This window comes from Triturus cristatus, chromosome 7 (genome assembly GCF_964204655.1).
Source record: "Triturus cristatus chromosome 7, aTriCri1.1, whole genome shotgun sequence".
Taxonomy (NCBI): Eukaryota; Metazoa; Chordata; class Amphibia; order Caudata; family Salamandridae; genus Triturus; species Triturus cristatus.
In genome coordinates, this window is record NC_140590.1 from 238,411,014 (window position 1) to 238,432,510 (window position 21,497).

Sequence of the window (21,497 nt, forward strand, 5' to 3'; positions counted from 1 at the left end):
GGTACCCCCTGGGCAGGGTGCAGTGCATGTGAAAGGTAGGACATGTACTAAGGTGTGTGCCATGTGTTGACAGTGAAATAATCTCCATTTCGTTTTTCACTGTTGAAAGGCCATCTTGCCCATAGGACGGAATGGGGAGGCTGTGTAATATGTTTACCAGCCTATCTTCCCAAAAGCTTAAGATGGAAAGGTGAAGTTTAGTATGCCTGAACTCACAATGTAATAACACATCTTTTAATGTGCGTGCGCGCTTGTTGCAGCCTGAGACCCTCATAAGGTGGGCACCTGGAGTCACCTGGAGTCCAAGCAAGGATCAGCGTCGCGGTGTGCTTTTTGCAACCTGAACCCCTTTGTGAGGATTGTCCATTTATTGTGTGCACCGGAATCCAAGTGAGTCTCATCCACGCTGTGTGCGTGTGCGTTGTGCACGTGAGACCTTCGTGAGGATTTGCCTTGTTATCGTCTGCACCGGAATCCAAGTTAGTCTCATCGACGCTGTGTGCGTGTGCGTTGTGCACCTTGAGACCTTCATGAGGATTTGCCTTGTTATCGTGTGCCCTGGAGTTAAAGTGAGTCTCAGCAACGCTGTGCGCATGATCTTCGTGCAGCCTGAGACCTTCGTGTGGAGGGCCAATGACCGAAGCTCAAGGAAGTCTCAGCGTCGCTGTGTGCGTGTGCCCTGGGGCAGCCTGAGATCTTTGAAGCTGAGCCGCCGGCCCGAGCCCGCTGTAGCCAATTCACAAAGATTGCATTGGAGGCCCAGCCACTGGACGAGGAGAGGAGAGTGAGTTTGCGCCCCCCAGGTAATGCGTGTCGACTCCTGGGGCAGGGTGCGGGCTCGGAGGGAGACGCTCCCGGCCTCTCTATCGTCCTGGCAGCGTGAGCCTCTGCTTTGGCTCGTCGCGCGGCCCAGGGAGTGGCAATACAGGGGCCGGAGAGCTGAGCTGCACTTTTTGATTACATCGTACCCGTGTTGGGGGCAACTGTTGAGAGGCTGACTGCAAGTCAGTAGGAGAGGCAGAGAGACCGCCTAAGGCACAGTGATCAGTGCCTGAGTGTATTCTGCATTATTCAAATTCTGCATAACGGAGTACCTGTCTGTCATATTACACATTGCATCATTTCTGCATAACAAACTACCTGATTGTCGTATGACGCATTGCATTGTTTCTGCATAACAAATTACCTGATTAGTGTATTACACATTGCCTTATTTCTGCATAATGATGTACCTGGTGGTTGTATTACGCATTGCATTATTTTTACCTTGCGAAGTGCTTTATTGTTGTGTTACGCGTTGCATTATTTTTACATTGCAGAGTGTCTGATTGCTGTGTTACGCCTTACAGTATTTTTACATTGCAAAAGAACCTGAGTCTAGCATTATGAACTGTATAACATGATATTAGAATTACAGGCGAATGTAAGTGCTCATTAATGCCGCCAGAACTTACAAGGGCTGGCTGGCCTAACAACCGGCCAGGAGAAATAGTACACAAACGCATATGTTGGATTTATATTGTGTGGTCTTATCGTATATCTTTATATGTTAAGTTTATACTCATTTTGATAAAACTCCTGTGGAGTCTATTTGTGGTGTCATCATTGGGTTGTTGTGAGCGTGGTTGCAAATACTTTACACATTTGCCTTGAAGATAAGCCTGGCTGCTCGTGCCAAGCTACCAAGGGGGTGAGCTGGGCTATCTCAGAAGGGGACCTCCCTTTCCCTGATGTTGGAACGCGGGTCCCTACTTGGCCTAAGGTACCTACCTCTGCCAACCAGGGATCCCGGGTCTAACAACGAGGAAGAGAAGAAAAGGATGATGAGTCGATTTAGAACTAGGGGCTACCAGGCCAAGATATTGAGAGCAGCTGGTGACAAGGTATCCATGGTGACAAGGAACACATTACTCACTAATAAGAGGAAAAAGACAGAGGAGGGCTAGGCACGTGTGCGACTTATCACCACTTTCAATAACAATAGGAGATCAGGAATATGGTAGCACATCATTTGCACCTTATCAGAAGTGACCCCACAACTGGCAAAACTGTCAGTAAATTTCCTCAAATCATGTACAGAAAAGCCACATCACTAAGTGACATTTTGGTGCACAGCAACACAGGTACACCTAACAGGAGAGAGGGCTGGCTGCACGAACAAAGGACTTTTACAAATGTGAGAGATGTAAGGAATGCAAGAAAAGCAGCAATGTTAGAATATTTTCCCTCGCTACAGGAAAACAGAGACGCATTAATAAGTTAATGGCTTGTGCATCTATGTTCTTGTATGCCCATGTGGTCTCAAATATGGTGGTAGCGTAATAGATCCGGGCAAAAGAAACAAATTCTGGAAAACTACAGGGCGATAAAGAATCTAGACCATGCTTACCCTGTCGGGAGATACTGGGCCGCTTTGCATCAACAAAATGCTGAACTTCTTGTTTTCTTTGCAATTGACAGGATTGAGAGAGCAGTCAGAGGTGGGAACAGGGAAACAGGCGTCTGTGGCAGAAGGAGTCGGAATACATCATTGTACTAGGCAGCAAGTATCTGGGAGGACTGAATGGGAGTGAGGAGCTTCATATACACATTGGCTGATGTGTTTCTTTCTGAAGTATTGTCATTCCATCTTTCCTCATCTTTACTGTGAATAATCTGATGTTTTTCCTATATCTAGAGCAGATGTGTGCTTCCCATTCCTCGACTTATCCCCACTCTAAAGCAAGCGCTCTGATTCCCTTGTTATACCCCTCCTTGCCATCCCAAGAATTGGCTCTTTTGGCATCCAAAATTATATGTTTCTCCAACAACCCCTCCACCCCCTTAGAGTATCCTTCTTACAGTATAATTTTTGTTGCTTTTATTTTTTTCTTTGCACTGTCACACCACACTGAATTGCTCAGACTGAGCGGGCGTTCACTATGTGAATCTTTCTGTCGTTCAGAGATGGGGATAAGAGTTGCCAAATGATTTTCACTGTTACCTTATTTAGCATTATGTTTATGAAATTCTGATCTGCACAATTGGTTACTTGACCGTCAATTATGCTATCAATGAAGCCCTTGTCTTGCTATCGAACTTTCGCTTAACAAATGTCCACCAGGCCACTTGGCCGGTGTTTGATTATACTCTGTTTTGTTTGCTTGCAGTGCTGGAGCCACTTGGCCATGAGTAATATTATTATTATATTATATCTTTGGTAAGTGATCACTTAAAATTGCTGAGCAGTGCCACTTGGCTGATACATCTTTTGTTTGGACATGTCATATTTGGTGATGCAATTTGCTTGTCTGTGTATTACATCCCAATGAGCTTCACATGTTATATGTGGGATCCTTTTCACATCTGTGGATACATAATTTGTTTTTTACCTTGATGCAGATTGCATATATCTGTATCACTTGAAATTTTTATTTTTCATTTTAAATGAAGACAATTATTTGGTCTATACATATTATGAATTACCATTGATACAGTCTGTCTTTGCATTTGCTCAAAAACTGTCGACAGCGGGTTTTTTATGTTCATCACTCTGTTAGTTATGTTTTTTTATGGTCAATTGAGCATAATTTGTAAACTGGCCATGACGAAGATCTTCTCAGGTTGAAACGCATTGCCGCAATACATTTCTTGAAAGATAAGTACTGTGTGGTGTCCTTCTGAAGCGGAAGGCGCGATTGCTGTGATTTGAAACACGTGACCCATTGGACTGCACCAGCCCCAAATGGTGGATGTGGTCGGGCGACCTCTACAGTATATATCCGATTACTCTCCAAATGTGCATTCACGCACTAAAACAGGAACGGACAACTTGTATTGCCGGTGCTTAAAATTGCAATTTATTCAATATTGTAGATAAGTGCACAGCTCATGACGCGTTTCGGGCCTCCTGGCCCTTGCTCACATGATCATGTTACCCTCATTGTCATGAATTTAAAGAGAAACACCTCCCATCACCTAACAAGATTTGTGGCACTACAATCAAAACAGACAAAATACTCATTTCTGTAGTTCCCATTGTTGGGAATGGTAATTCAGTTTTCATAGCCAACATATTTGATCAATCATTGTCGCACAGTACATATGTGACAGTTGCATAAAATATAAGTAAAAATGTTGTAATTAACTGTGTCACATTTCTTAAAGATATGTTAATAATAGTACTCAATGAGGCTGTGATTATAATAAGATACTGGTACAGAAAAAAATATATATAATGGAACATCTTGTTCAACTTCATGCCTGTTATGAACTATGTTATCTAGGCTAATATGGAGTTCAAAGTGTCAAGCCAGAAAAAGCATATGTTACTTATAGATAGTTCACCATATTAAGGTTTCTTAGTATAGGCAAATTAAGATAAAAAGTACAAATACTTGGTGTCACACTTGGTGACCATTATTGTTGGTTACCATATACGTACAATGGAATAATACATAAACTTAGAGGCTACGAATGCTGTTAGTGTGGGCATTGTCATTTGTTGCAAACATTTTATTTTATACATACATATGTGCCAATATAGCTTGAACTATATAGATAGTACATAAAGTAAAAATGCTGTTGTAAACCAGTCAAACAAAGCCACAATATGATTTTAAAAACACATAGTGATTTAGGGCGGTACAAATACCTCATGTTGAGCTTACTGTCGACTTGTATAAGATATAGTATAGAAAAATGACAGATGCATTCATCACAATAATGAAAGCATGAATATTATTGATGTAAACATTGCTACTAGTGTGCCCAAATAATGTAAAACTCTCTGAGTGGCTCGACTATTGCGTTTATGGGCCACATTTCTAAAGTGCCACGAATATAAAAGTGCTAAGTGCTAAAGAGCAGAAAGATAAGGTGCAAAAGGGTATTTTTTTTTATCCTTTTCCTTATTGAGAAATAGCAGCTAGGAAATAATTGTTATTTTAAGATACAAATTACAATAATAGACCTAAAAGCTGATACTTATATTAGGGATCCCCCTTAAAAAACTTTTATATTGCAGAAAAATTAAGGTATGAAACAGCAGATGTGGTACATAATGGGAAAGCTTAAAAAGTGACGCAAGAAGATCTACAGGGTAGGCTATTCAAACAGGTCTCACATTGTCAAAGACTAACATTTTGGTACTAAAACATACAAACACAATATGATAACCAGATGTAGTAAAGTAGTGTAGCCAAATTTAAATTGAAACTGAACTGTTCGATACCACAACGAAAGGAGGTAACTAGACTAATCTCCTAAAAAATTGTGCATGTCTTCACCTGTGTTCAGACCTTGAGGGTATTTGGTATCAAGTTCTAATATGTACCGAGATTCCAATTGTCGTAATCGTTTCTCCCGATTACCTCCTCTCTTGTTGACGGGCACTGAATTCAGAACACAGTATTGTAGACAATTAAGATTGTTGGCATGCTCAATTTTAAAATGTCCGGCTACCGGATATGTAGGATCAGAATTTACTATCGCTCGTAGAAGTTGTAGTGTTCGAGCATGCACTTGTAACTTGGTACTGCCGATGTACCTTAGCCCGCATGTGCACTGCAACATATATATATATATATATATATGGGCACTGTGTTGCCTGAAACGCGTCAAGCGGAGGAGTGTAAGGAATAAAAACTTGCCGTCCTACCTTTGGTGTCCGTTACTCTCTGTTCGCTGCACGGAAGTTTGTTTAAATATATATATATATATATATATATATATATATATATATATATATATATATATATATATATATATATATATATATATATATATATATATATATATATATATATATATATATATATATCTTTAAGGTATGTGGAGTATATTCTAGACATCAGTCTCCCAGAACAGAGAGGGTGCTAAGTACTGAGGATCCAGTCTTCCTTACCCTGTCGTCATGAAATGTAGAAAAAGAGACTTTACCTCCTCCCCACCTTTGGGAGGAAGAATACATTTACTTTTCTCGTGATGGAAATGGGGGCATCCTGCTCAGGAAAATTCAATATAGCCTCTGTGGGAAATTGTACTTGTGACCGGCCCAGGCTTTCTACTTATAACTTTGAAAGAATGAAGCGGATCCTGACAGAAACTATCCTTAATTTAAAGGTCGCACCTGCAGAAGGAAATGACGAGCATGCCCCTTCTGACCAGCACAAACCAATCTTTACCTTGATACTCCAGTTCTCAGATAAGTGCCCTGTAAAAAGTAAATTCCTCCTGCTCTTCATATTGTTATGCTGGTGACGTGACTTGAACTCTTAAGTCGATCTGCCCTTATAGATTAAGCTATGGCTCTTTCTTTTAATTGGTGGGTTTGAATGAGTTTGACTGGTAATCATTGAATGACTTCCTTTGTACAAAGTTGGTTGAGCAAATTTATCAAGAGGAATGGTTTACTAATTTGGCTTTAGCGCTGAGACCATCTCAGAGAAGGAAAGGATTTTGGTCTACTTTGGGACTTTGCTTATGTGGACAGCACACTATGTGACTGCCGCAGACAACAAACTAAATTTCTCAGAGCGCTTGAACTCTCATGTTGCTTGGAGAAGGATGTGGCCATATTGGATTATGTAGGATAACTTTTGTTGTGTTTCACAGCATCCTTACAAGGCAATCATACCTCAATGTTGCTTTAGCTAGGCCCTTGCTACTTTGTTTAAGATTTATTTATGCAAAGAAATATTGTTTAACTGAGTTTTTTGGAGGACATTTTTGAACACAGAGAAGTGTTTTTATATTTTTAAACATTGCTAAAGAGTTTAGAAACAGGTGCATTTGAACGTAGACTTTGATGCTTTGAAATGACAGGAAAAATGATCATGTCATCAATATAATGTTGCTGATGATATGTCTATACGAATATGTGAAAGATACTTCATAGTTGATTCATGATTGAATTGCCAATCATTATTCCATGGTTTCGCAGTTCGGGCTGCACTGTTCCCATGAGGAGCAGGGCAAAGTCTGATTTGCATATAGCTGGGTCTAAATTGGGGTTGCATGGCGAGCAAAAGAACAATAGGTTTAACCCAGATCTCTTGACTGGGGGTGAATGTTTGCTTTGTTCCGCATTCCGTCCATCATTTGTGTGTCCTTTGCTTTTTCGTCCTAAGTGTTCCAGGTATGTCCACACATGGGTCCAGAACTTACTGTGCCACTGGATTCAAGCTAACCTGGCTGATGAGGGTTGATACCCAAACCCATTCCCAGGATGCTTGTTTCTTGTCCAGGCTTCGCAATTCAGGCTATACTGTTCCAATGAGGAGCAGGGCCATGACTGATTTGTATAGGGCTGGGTCTAAATTGGGGTGGCATGGTGAGCAAAAGAACAAAGAATGTCTTGACTGGGGTTGAATGTTTGATTTGTTCTGCATTCCGTCCATCATTTGTGTGTCTTTTGACTTCTAGAAAGTGGGCCTTTCTCTGCTCTAAAACTCTTTGTATGCCTTTTAGTTGACTCCAGTCCACACAGGAGGTTGTAGGAGCACATCTGTGCTTTCCCTAGTGACAGCTATTAACATTGGGCATGCAACTGGAACAGACCTCTGCCATTTGAAGGCCTGGCTGGATAGATTAGAGTCAGAGGTATTGACACTTGGCGTCAGGAGCCAGATCATGGCCCCACTAAAGATCAGCATGTCCACTGCTTCATGGCAAACAGGACTGAAATTTAGGGGAGAAATCTGTGGTTTAAAGAGAAACCTTCTGAACCACCCCCAACTTCAAAGGCACGCTACTGGTGTCATACTGCAGCAGGGCAGAGATACACCTGTGGGGACATGGGACTGGACAACCTGGAATTGTGTTGTGCAAACTGCCAGAGGAATCTATTGTGCATAAGGAGGGTTACTGCCAATGGAAGAAACAGTGCACCCTTCCTGAATAATGGCTGGCCTGGGATGACTACCTGCTGCTGTGTGGCACCCAAGGGCTTGTTTGCCTGCCCTCTGTTCTCTTGTGGAGGTCCCAGGGACATCGAAGACCTCCCATGAGGGACCAACACCATCTACTTGTGACAACATCTCATGGAACCCAACTGGTGGCGCAGCGTGAGCATGGAACTAGGTATTGGGCCTGGAGACTGGATTGCCTAGTGCGGAGTACTAAATGTATTGCCCACATCTAAGGAGTGTGGTCCCTGCATTGTGTGGCCTTGACATGCATAGGTATGTTGTTGGTGGTGAGCGGATTCACTGGTTGCGGGATCCAGCGCAGCCTGCTTAGTCAATTGTGCCTCATCTCTCTCGTGCAACATGCTGACTACATGGTCATTGCGTGTGGTGTCTGATTCACAGGATGTGGAATATCCATGATAGTGCCTCAGTATACCTCGTGCGGCACTGCTAAACTTTCACCTATGTGTATGACCCGTATTTTCTGGTGCGACCCGTATCAACGAGCACCAGGCATTGTGCTGCATTTCTAGTGAGGCATGGAATTTGCAACTCTTTATTGTGTGTGACTGAGTTGTCTGGTGCAACCCGTATCAATGCGTACTAAGTATTGCGCCTCATTGCCAGGGAGGTATGGAATTTGCAGCTCTTCATTGTGTGTGACTGGTGTTAGTGCGACCCGCATTAATGTGCACCAGATGCTTTCCCTATTTCCAGGGAGGTGTGAAGGAGCACATTTGTTGTCTGTTTTGCCCAGATTGTCTGGGTGCTACTTTGATTGACGTGTGTTTGATGGGGTGACTCCTTCTTCCAGGACGGTCCCCGGCTTCATGCCCCATTCACTGATTGTTCCTTTTGTGCCTTCAGTGAAGCCAATCAACTGCCCTCTCCTCATCTGGGCCTGACAAATTTCTGTTGCTATGTAGTATTGCCCGGGTTGGGCCTGGGTGGTTGGAGTAATTGACTGGGCTGAGGAATGCTCGGAGAGTGATTGGAAGCATGTCATGAGACTGCGTGACCCCCCTGAGCTTCGCAGAACTGGGATGGTGCTGGAAGGCACATTTTGAAGCTTTTAAGTTTTAACTGAATGACAATCACCCTCAGCCCGCTTCTGCTCCACATCCCATGGGCAAACTTCTCGAGTGGTGACCAAACCCCCCATTTGTTGACTGCTATCTAATTAGCCCCGCTACCTACCCCCCACCTTGTACCCTGGGACCCAGACTAAGCGTGACTTAGCCTGTATCAGGAGGAGGGTGGTTTATCTCCAACCCATGGGCGTAGGGTAGTTGGAGTTAGCGTTAGCTGAAAGGTGGAGGAGGGCTTGGCCCACGGGGGACCTGCCAGCTATCAGTGACATCGCATTATGGTGCTGTGTGCATGTGTGTGTGTGAATGCAGTCCATACGGACCTGCCTAATATCTGCGGCACCGCGTATCTGTGCTGAGTGAGTGTGTGGGAGTGACTGCATGAGGCGGGGTTGCTTTACACTTTCATATTTTGCCAAAAGAATACTATGTTTAACATTGGTTTTTACCCATACTGCCTTGGCCCATGGTGCTGTTTAAAAGTATTGCTATTTCTGTGTGTACACATTTTTGATATCGTTGTGATCTGGGGTGCAACCTATAACTATGTGGTATTGAACTATAATTATTGCCAGGGTGGGCTTAGTTCTGACAACGTTTTGCTGGAGTGTAAAGTAGGATCTTCAACAAGTGTACATACTACTGGTGTCATTCTAACACGGTTTGGCCTAATATTGCTGGGAATATTTCCCAATGTAATTTATGCCTAGAAGTAGATGATGCTCATGTTGTGTTAATTAATGTGTTTGTTGAATGCAACTTTATTTACAAACGCCACCTGTGAAGTCTATTGTGACGCTAAGTGTGTTTATTGTGTGAGAATGCTCTGCCAATGCTTTACACATTGCCTCTGTAATAAGCATCACTGTTCAGTGCCACGCTACCATAGGGTGAGCACAGCTTATACTGTGAGTGTAATCTCCCACTCCTGATGGGAGTGAAAGGTTCTACCTTGCTAGGGCATCGCAACAGCCAACCAGGAAGGGCCACTTCCAACCCCAACAGACCATGCCTGAAACCTCGACTTTAACTTGGACAGCAAGTTATCTATGCAGAAACAGGTAAACACAGTCTTGTCTGCCTCCTTCCACAACCTACGCATGCTCTGTAAGATCTTCAGGTGGCTCCCAACTGACACCATAAAAACTGTCACTCAAGCCCTTGTCACCAGCAGGCTGGACTATGGTAACACTCTTTACATAGGAATCACTGCACGCCTTCTGAAGAGACTACAGAAAATACAAAGTTCAGCAGCAAGACTCATCCTTGACCTCCCCAGATGGACTCAAATCATTCCACCCCTCAATACGCTACACTGGCTCCAGATCCAGAAGACGTGCCAATTCAAGATGCTGGTCCACGCATACAAAGGCCTGCACAATGAAGGACTAGAATACCTCAACAAATGAATGACCTTCCACCAACCGCTCAAACAACTGCGATCTGCCTCCCTTTTGCCTCGCAGATCCACAGATCCTACAGCCAAGGAAAGCTCCTTTTCTTACCTAGCAACCATAGCCTGGAGCAACCTTCCCCTTCACCTCAGGAATTCCCAATAATTCCAGGAATTCATAAAATGACTCCAAACATGGCTGTCTGCATGAACAGAGCACCACGAAGCAGCTAGCAACTCCAGCACCTTAAGACGCTCATGGATGATTTGCTGTGCTTTAAAAATCCTGATTGATTGATTTATTTTGATTGTACCTGAGAGTTATTATTGACATGTTCCGTTAATCCAGAGACAGTTACAGATATATTGGGCATCTGTTTTATTGGCATATTTTCCACAGATATATTGATTGTGGTAAGAGGAGCCAATGTGTAATTGCTTCCCTTATTGTGAAAGAGTTAACAAGTCTTCGGCAACTTGCTGGACTTTGTCTGGAAGTAGAACTACATTATTATCAATAATAAGCACGCTAGTGCCGCCATTGCATAGTAAGAAGAGAGTCTTTATCAGTAATGCTTTGATGATTTAAAGTTACCTGGATAGAAGGTATGGTTTTGTTGAGTATGGGCATTTGGTAGTGAAGCAATTATTATGAAGCACCAGCATCCATTACCTCAGTATGCTCAGAGAGTCAGCCAGAACTTCGTGTATATCAGTTAAATGAGATGCCTTTTCTTAAATAGTACCATCCTTTGTCTTAGAGGCAGTTGTGGAGTTTCCAGAATTTGCAGAATTTGAGGATATATTTTTACTCGACTTTAGCTTTCTCCTGCCTCATAAGGAAATCCACATGGATCTTTCCCTCACTGTCAGTGCTACTAGGCATAGCTCAATGACAATGGTGCACCACCAGAGTTGTTTGTACTGGCTCTGCCTTGCTTTCCTTGGTCAGGTGGGCCACATCGAGAGTAGCCAGGTGCGTCGGAGCATTTATACTTGATTCACTGTCATCAGAGGAATTCTGTGATTGACCATCTCAGCCAACGAAACCACAGCAATTACCAAAATGGTCATCACTTTCAAATGATGCAGGCTACAGAGATAGATCAAAGCTAAGCCTCCAGAGTGGAACAAGCTGGATCAGTGCGCCCGACCCCAAGGTAAGGAAGCCACAGATTGAGTATCCAGATATATACTCAATATTCCCCAGGTCCAAAGGAACTGCCCATATCTGCAAAATGGTGGACTCTGCAACCCTCATGAATACTGCTGTCTCAAATGCTGTCTTGGTATCTTAGGGCAAGTGACCCAGTTGCTCCATCTCTCCTCTGATGATTGCCGTACCCCAAACTGCCTCCATCTTGCCATGTCTTCTATTGGTGATCGGCTGACTAAAATGCAAGTGTCCATGGAAAAACTAAAAGAAACTACTATTGCTATCAGGGAGCAAATGGATGACCAAAAGAAACACACAGGTCTTTTTTAACGAAATGGAGAGCATGGAGAACTGGATGAGGTATAGTTATCTTTTTGTGCTTGGAATTGTGAAGGGAGTAAAGGGGGATGATCCTAGAGGACTTATACCATGACTATGTTAGAGGGCTTTTCCTAATCTCCAAGAATGGACATTGACTGTCAAGTCCAACGGGCACACATCTTCCCTTTTAATATACCCAAGAGTGACTGTAATAATCTGCACCCAAGAGCTTTTACATTATGAACTACCTTTTGGACAATTCCTTTTTGAAGCTGCACAACCTAAAATCCCTACCAAATATCAAACACATACATTTTTTCTTGGATCTGATTTTTGCCATTGAACTGTGGAGAGTGATTGGCAATTTAAACAGATATTTTGTAAATGAAAAGCCTTGAGAGCACAGACTTATGTTCAGGAGCCAGCACATCTCAAAATAGTATATAAATTGTGCCCTTATAGAACAAGCAGAGAAATTGGTGGTTTCTAAAGAGAAGAGGTTTCTCTGATAAATGACTGCTTAGTGTTAAAGTAATACTATGTTCGAGGCATATGAGCTGCAGATCACACACTGAGCATAGATCGCCATCTGGTGTTGGGTCCGGATATGTGCACTTGTTTTTGTCTTGGAAAAGTCTTTGGAAGTCACAGGATAGGTGACTCCTCCTTTGGATCATAGTGCGCATGGGCATCGGCTCCATCCTCCGATTGTTTTTTTTTCCGCCATCGGTCTCGGATGTGTTTATCGCGCTGCAGCTCGGTACCGTTACCGATCCCACTTTCGACGCGCAATCCTTCCCCTTTTTCTACGGTATTGTTTCGATTGCGATCCCGATCCTCGCGCATCTCACCAACATCGAAGTCCTCGATTCCGATCATAGACGAAGGCCTTCGGGCCTACCTGGGTCTCGACATCTGGCTCATGGAAAGGACTCCATTCAAGAAGTGTCCTCAATGAGGGTCGAAATTCCCACACACAGATCTGCATGAGGTGTGTAACCTCTGCCTTTTGCCAGAGCACGAGGCCAGAGACTGTCCAGCTTGTGCCTCTTTCCACTCCAAAAAGACCATTTGGGATCGTCGAGCCCGAAGAAGAATGGCTCGCTTGTCGACTTCCATTCCCGATGACATCTTCCAAGAGGGCGTCGATGTACCAGAACAGGAGCGGTCGAAGAAGGCCTCGTCAGCGCCTCCGAAGCAGACTCCAACATCGAAAACATCACTCCTGGGCAACGGGTCATAAGTACTGCCGCCGACCCTGACCCCCTCCTCCCACCAACGAAAAAGGCTTTGGTCACACCTTCACCTTCGGGCTCAGGTGCACACCGAGAAAGTACTTCTCACGCCCCGCCTCCGGGCCCGGCCAAGAGTCCAACAACAAAGCCTTCAGGCCACTTGGGATCGAGTCAGCCTGCCGTCAGTACCGAAATTCTGACCCCGGCACCGAAAAAGAAGACACCACACTCCTCCTTGGTGCCCCCTACTGCCTCCACATCGATGCACTCAGCACCCAAACCTGCTGGCACCAATCCCTTGCCTCTGAAAAAAGCATCGGAACCGATCAAAAAGCCGCTACCGAAGACTACAGACTCTCAAACTTCGGAGCCAAAAAAGCATTTGGAACCGAAAAAACAACTGACTCCGCAAACCCTTACAGACACCTCAAGACCTCACGGTTCCAAGCCCAAGAAGCACAAAACCGCTCTACAGTCGGTGCCACGCAAGCATTCGGAACTGAAAAAATCTGCACCGAAGGACATGCCTCCCACAGAAGAGGTTTTTAAGCCAGATCCCACCCAAAAGACTCTTTTTAAAGATCTAAAGACTGGTCAACTGATTCTCAGTTCCAAAAAGAGACCACTGGACTTGCCTACACCAGCTCCAGCACCTAAAAAGAGGGACATTGCAACATCTCCTCTCAGGATCCCTTTTCCACCTCCTCCTCCACCTCCACCTCCTCCTCCACCACACCATCTCATTCACCAGTGGACGATGATGACACTTCTGATGACACACGGGAGGGTGCTGGTGATGAGCCCCTAGGGGATCCTAGTCCACCTCATACCCCAGACCCATGGGATGATTACAATACACCAGATGTCCCTAACGTGCCACAGGATGACATCTATCCCTCTAGCCCTTCCCCTCCAGAGGATACCATGGGCTTCAATCAGCTCGTTCACAGAGCTGCACAGTACCACGGGGTTGACTTACACACAGACCCCGTGGATGAGGATTTTTTAATGGATACTTTTGACATCTCACAAAAGACCACTTCCATTCTACCCATGCTGAAAGGGGTAATTAAACATGCACCTGAAGTGTTTAAAGACCCCGTTAGGGCTAGGGTTATCAACCGATGGATAGAAAAGAAATATAAAGCCGCCCTAACAGATCCAGCATACATTAAAGGCCACGTTCTGTCAGATTCGTTAGTAGTCTCCATAACTAGGAAGAGGGCTAACTCTCAAACGTCAGGGGATGCTCCACCTCCCGACAAGGAGTCCAAACTCTTGAACACTTCCGGTAAACGCACAGCATCTCAAGCAGCTAAAATATGCCGTATTGCCAACACGCAAGCCTTGTTAGCTAGGTATGATAGGGTGCACTACGACCAGTTAGAGACCCTATTGCAACACCTGCCTGACAAAATATAAAAACAGGGCTAACGACCTCATACAAGAGGGTAAGCTCATCACTAACACCTCCATTCGCTTCACTCTAGACGTGGCAGACACCGCTTCCCGAGCCATAAACACAAATGTCCTCCTGCGTAAACACGCTTGGCTACGCATTTCCGGTTTTAAACCCGAAGTACAAACTTCCATTCTCAATCAGCCTTTTGACCAGGAACACTTGTTCGGACCTACCGTGGATTAATCTCTCGAGAAGATGAAAAAAGACACTGACACGACTAAATCAATGGGAGCCTTGCAATCGCAAGCTCCCAGATGCTCCTTTCGTCGCTCCTCTTACAGAGGCAACTCCAGAGGCTATTCCTCAGACAACGCCCCCAACTTCTTACAAAACTCCCACCCAAACCACATTCACCAAGGGTTATCAGAGAGGAGGCTACAGAGGCAATATTAACAAAGGTAGAGGCAGCCGTGGCCTGTGGAGGGAGTTCCGTGGGGTGGAAAGGTGGGGCGGGGGAGGGGCAGGGTGGGGGGGGTACTAAAAATCGGAATATGGATAATTGGAGGTAAGTAAACAATTAAATAAATAAAACGAATTTCGTAGCGCGCGCTGCATCACATTTTGCACATATCCGGGCCCAACACCAGATGGGGATCTATGCTCAGTGTGTGGATCTGCAGCTCTACATGCCAAGAACAGATGTATACTGGTAAGTAGCATTTTCCTTTCTATTGCCAATGATTACTTAGAAGTGAATATTTCAGTATTGGTGAATAATTCTTTATTTTTCTTTTTTAATTTCCTTTGCAGATGCTTTATGGCCTGATTGAGAGTTTGGCGCTGCACCAGTGGTCCAACGGCAGCATTACAAGTATGTCGGTTGGACGTTTTGGGACCACCACAACTGCCAGGAAACTGCATTCCCTGATGGTGGCACAGTGCTCTGGGGCAGCAATATGCTTGGCGGTACCACAGTGGCAATGCCAAGTATAGTCTGAGTTTCACCACCACCAGCCTTTTCATGGCAGTGAGCCCGTAAAGGCTGGCGGTGGGGAAACAAAGGGGGCCCTACAGGGCCCCTATTGCCCTGTGGTACACTGGGATGAATATAGGGGGGCACATGGTGTGCGTGCATGCCCAGTTCCTGAACGGCATGGACTAAAGAGTTCATGCTGTGCAGGAACTTGCTTTGACGTTCCCTTGCAGTGCCATTTTCAAAGGACCGCCGGCAGACCAGGAGAAAACTCTTAATCTGGCTGGCGGCCAGCTGTCGACTTTGGCGGTGTGGGAGCAGGGCGGTTGCCTACAGCCGTGCTCCTGCACTGACATATTCGTAATCAGCACCTTAGTCTTTTCCTCTGATTGTTGCACTAGTGATTTTTGCTAGCAGTGGTTTCGGGTAGGGAGGGTGTCTCTGTCTTTATAGAGACAAATATTGGCTAGGAGATGAGTGCATTGCTTTCCCCAATATTAGTTGGTTGGTGGATGGGTGGGAAAAGCATGGTAGGTAGGTGGAGAGTAGTACAAGGGTTAGCATGAAAAATGTAATAAAAATAAGAAAGATGAATCTGCATGGCACTCAAATTGAGTATATGAAATGTATGCTCCAATGATGGCTACAGAGGACAGATTAACTAGTATACAAGGTATAAAGATAGCCACTTGGAATGTCAGTAGCCTCAGATTTGACCTTAACATTTGAGTAGTTAGCAAGGAACTACATTTCTTTGCATCTGAGACAGTATGTCTCCAGGAGACTGATTTATGTCAAGAATTCTCTAAATTGTCTCACCTAGGATATAGGTTACTAGCCTGCCCAAGCAAGACGTAGCTACAAGGGCAGTTGCAGTTGTAGCAAAATATAACACATGGGATATATGAAATCCAAATCTGGTCCTTCTGGTCAATGGCTAATTGGCCATATCACTATAGATCAAGGGTCAATTGCAATATGTGGTATATCTGCTTCGAATTATGATGATCCTGCTGGTTTTAATCAATTGTTACTAGAGCTTTGAGGATTGGAACCGTCCTTGATTTTTTGTGATAATAGTAACCTCACAATTAACCATAGTCTTGACTCTCTAAGTTCACAAACAACTTGTATGCACACTCTAGATCTTCACCCATTCATATAATGGATTTGGTATAGTTGATGTTTGTTGCACCCTACGACCATACCAATCAGATTACACATTGTTACTCAGCAGCTCATAGATCATGTTCTCATATCAACATTGTTTGATATCTAGGAGTAGAATGTCCTTTATCACTATTGATGTTCACCAAGAAATTAGCTTTTTCCACCTTTTACTCACACACAAACTGGGGATTTGATAGAAGTCGTCTCAATAATCCAAACTATCAAGCTTATTTGACCAAAGTCTTAGAAGAACATATAGAAGATAATATGCAGACAATAGCACCTAATGTAGTGTGGTATTTCATCAGCGCTGTGGTTAGGGGCTCTACTTTCACATACACTATGTCAAAAGAGAAAAATGAACCCTTAAAAACTCATGAAGTGAAAAATGTACTTCTAAAACTGGAGAAGGAAAATGCATTCTCAATAATCACAAAGACACATATTTTTCCTCAGGAATTAATTCGAAATAAACTCAATACCACTAAAATGTTATTTAAAAAAAACTATGAGGTAAGGCTGCCTTTCGACGAAAACTAATTTGATTAGAATACTTTGAAAACAGCAAGAGCATAGGCCAAATTATTGTCCTAAAATCCAAATAAATATTGAATACAAATCATCTTAGCTGCATCCGGGATGCTCAAGGTGATGTAGCCCAGGAAAAGATCAAAATAATCTCTATATTTCGAGACTACTATAAGCAATTGTACAAAGAGGAACAGTGAAGCACCTCGGGGTGCGGGAGGGATGTGTGTTTGGCAAAATGCACCCACCAGTTGTACTTTATAAGAAGACTGCATGTCACTGAAGATCTCAGTGGCTACATATATGTACACACCTTCTCGCCCATGGAGATGTAGGGGGTGAGTAGTTTACACTGTCCTATCATTAGTTTTTATTCTTCTCCTGTAGGCGTGGCACTACTGTCAGGAAGAGAGATAGGACTCTCACCTTCAGGGCTTAGGTTTAAAGGAGGGAAAAAAGGAACCACCCCGCCCTCCATTGGCAGTGTTGTCACTACTCGGCTATACTGATTAATTACAAGCACATATGTGTGGTAAGACAATTTATAACAGGAGTGTATATCTGTATATGTGATTACACCTTAATAAATAGTCATCCCACAAGTTCCCTTATAGCATTCCATAGAATTAAATGTTGTCTATCAGTCATTCTGAAATATACTATTCACATGCCTACCTGTTCATAATGTTTAGAAAACTGTATGGTCTCAAATTAATGTAATTTTTGATTTCAGATGCCCTTTTTCTGCCTCTGATGTGTTTTTAGGAAGCTTATCCCTTGTATTGGCAGACTGCGACTCAAACATACAGATAACAGACTTACTGTTAGGAGTTGCTTTTCAACAGATAACTAAGAATTGGAAGGATTTTACCAAATTGTCTTATCAAGCATGGTGGTATGCTGTCTGTTATAACCATAGGTTGGATAAAACATTTGTACACCCTATTCATATGGCAACGAAACGTTTGATTTTATGGATACTCATTATGTTGTTCATTGATGCTGGTGCTAGACGCTCCCTTTTCCTGACTCCTGTGCAACAAGAAGTCTCTAAACCTTCATGACTTTCCTCATGTTATTACTAGATCAATTGCTCATTTCTTATTCTGTACTAAGACCTCTATATGAATTGTAACCTTTTATCTGCACCAATCAAATTACATGTGTCTGTCATCTTCTATTTATGTAATGCTAAACTGACTTATGGATTTAATCACTTTTTATTGCTACATTGTCATTTGTACTGCTACCTTAAATTCCCTCAAACTTATTTCTTTTTTTAACTTAAAAAGTAATTCTGAAATAGTCAAACTTCATCAACCCCGCTGCCACACACCTCTCCCTTGTGCTTCTGCCTTCTCATTTTTAGTAGCAACTTTAAGTCACCCTTTGTAAAACCAAACATTTTTCCATTGAAGCCCAACCAAAGGCTGCTTTGCAAAGAGATTGTGCTGCAAGCTGCCCCCCTACACTGTACCCCACTTCTGATCCTTTTCCTCTCAATGACGGTCTAAACTTCCCAAACAAAAAAGCCTGTGCCACTATTCCTAAAAGGCAAATCCCCCAGCACACGGTTGTTGTTCTGGCTACATTAACATCCTACATCCCCACTGGAACATGTCCAAAGCCAACATTCCTATGTGAAGCAAAGTCAGCGACGAAGCAATGCCCGAGGTTTGATACAAAATGAAATGATCACCACAGGAGCAGTCTCTGGACCAACTGTTCTTAATGCTGCTGTCTTTAGAGGAGGTCACCTTGAATCTTTACTTTTTTATTAAATATTGAAATGTTACTATGTAGAATATTATTCAAAAAAGTTCAACGTAGCAGGTAGTATTATGGTATTGTTAATCTTACTGATATTTTTACAACGAATAGCAATAATAGCCAAATAATAGTAGCAAAAATACAGAGTGCTGATTATATTATTACATAAGGCATGCTGCTAACAGTAAAGTGCATGCTGCCAACAATAACATGAGAACAAATGCTACTACTGCTAATACTATTGGACATATTAACCAGAACAACTATAGTTATAACAGTACTGAGAACAACACAACAACAATAGCAATAGTAATAATAACAGCAACGAGAATAATGACAATTGTTTGTGGTTTCAATATTAAAAACAATAGCATCGAAAAATAATATTATTGCTATTGATATTACAGTTTCTGTTATTATTAATTTTGTTGTTGTTAGTAGTATTGTTATTTATATTGTTATTATTGCTTTTGTTGTTACTAATAATATTATTATTATTGTTGTTGTTATCATCGCTTCACAGCAGTGTTAACTTTCCTAAACCAGCTACCACTCTCCATACTGCTCTTGATTTTAGACACACTCTGTTTATCCCAGTCAGATATCCAGGTGACATATTTCCCTAGCTGGTAGAGGGGATAACTCAGCACATTCATAAAGGATGAACATTCACATTAGACTCTGCCAGGATTACCTTCATCGTCGGGCGTGTCCTTCGGTAAAGCCTTGAGCCGCTCCATCAGTGGCAGCTTCGAGTTGGCAAGTAGAGCCCTGGTCATAGAAATAAGGGGCTGGATGGAGGCAGGCGCTGTAAAGTAGGCACGGGTGGGGCAGGGGTGGGAGGGTCTCACGTCTCTAGATGAAGCTCACTATCTCTTCCCACATCCTCCCTCCAGGGCAGAAGCACCGAGGCAGCAGTTCAGTTTCCAGTCTCGATTGTTATCTGTATGTGGCTGTCACAGAGTGTTTGTTGTTTTATTAATAGGTTTAGTAGTGACAATCTGTCATTGTTAAAGTTATTCCTTGTTGGAAACTTGCCAGCTAAAATTGGAAGGTGAAATCATTTCCTGAATTGGAAACGTTAGAGAAATAGGAAAAAAGGATGGCTCCATCCACAAACGAAATTGTCTCTAGGTACCCATGTTAGAGACCTCAGAAAGATGAATTACTAAGTCAGACCAGGGCAGGATAAACCTTGAGCTATCAAGTGACTCCAGATGGTGGTCCTTCCACTACTTCAGCTACAACGTACACACCAGCCTGAAGTGTGATGCCAACGCAAACTTCACTACACACTGTAATCGCTTCTTGGGTTTCAAATATGATAAATCCATTTGGTCTCCTGTAGACTCTCTGCAACATGCAGCTACTGTAGACACTTCTTGGATTCAAAGCATGAGATTGGCACTTGGACCTTGGACTCCTGTAGACTTTGGAAATAGCCTTTACAACCAGGTCTTTACCACGCAGTATCTTTACCACACATATGCCTTTATCACACGTCTTTATCACTCACATTTTTACCACGCATATCCCTTTACCACTCTTGCCTTTACAATGACAATGTAGGTATTTCGGGGGTGAGTGTATGTAAATATACATATCTATATATTTTTTTCCAGACCTGGTGCCACAGCACCAGAAATATGGGAAGCACCCCTTTGTAGGGTCTGACTTTGCTTGTTTTTTCAATGTACAAAATACCCAACGCATTTTGGTTTTTCCTCAGACTTTGATCACGGGTTGCCTCCCATCATGCCTGTGTTACATTTATTCCTCCTTTCCAATCATGACATCATTGCTATTTTTTGCACGGCAAGATGGTACATGTAGTTCACAAACTCTCTTCAGGGATAAAAGTTGCTTAAAGTGACTAAGTGCCTTTGTGCAAATATTATAAAGTGAAAAAAAAGTGATTGTCCAAATGTGCTTATGTGCAGCATGCCAGAGAGGATAAAAAGATTTTCCATCGGAGTAAAGACTGAGGCATTAGTGCAATTTTCAATTCAAATGCAATTACTCCTTATAATGGTTTGTCCGATGGCATGTGTCCTTATTGCGAGGTAGTCATGCAATTAAGCTTGTTAGTCTTTCTTTGTCTTTTTGAAACTTGAGTATTTCTTTGGTATAAGATTACCATTTATCTATTTCACTCTTTTTTCCTTGTCCTCAAATGGGCGTTGTTCCTTTCAATACTCTGCATCAGTTTATATCCCTTTTTGGATTCCTTTGTTTTTTCACTTGCAATTATGATCTTTACCCTCCAGTGGGTATCCTTGGAATTCTTATGTGTGCCAGACATAACTGCTTCCTTTTCTCTAGTTCCAATTTTATCTTTTATTACTTTGAATTTCTTTTGTCATATTGTTAAAACAATGCAGTCTCCCAATTCATTACTTTCACACCTTGATTTTCTTTCATTCTTGTTTGTTTACAAGTGTACATAAAGCTCTTCATTTTGATTAAGGCTTTTCGGATTGAGAGTCCCGAAAGTTAGAAGATATCTTGATTCTTTTTGTCTAAGGATTTTTTCCCGGTTACTTCCACTTTCTGGCATTGCAATTTGTTCTAT

General features: G+C 42.8%; 1 protein-coding gene across 2 annotated transcripts in view; it reads right to left on the reverse strand.

The window, feature by feature from the left end:
• LOC146809301 (HLA class I histocompatibility antigen, B alpha chain-like) overlaps positions 1 to 19,693 on the reverse strand; it is a 362,969-nt gene extending 343,276 nt beyond the window's left edge. For both annotated transcript variants that reach the window (XM_085616112.1, XM_085616113.1), the window contains exon 1: positions 19,620 to 19,693. In XM_085616112.1, coding sequence (XP_085472238.1) covers positions 19,620 to 19,665 — 46 coding nt within the window. In that variant the 5' untranslated portion in view covers positions 19,666 to 19,693. The remainder of the gene's footprint in view (positions 1 to 19,619) is intronic.
• Between the last annotated feature and the right edge of the window lie 1,804 nt (positions 19,694 to 21,497).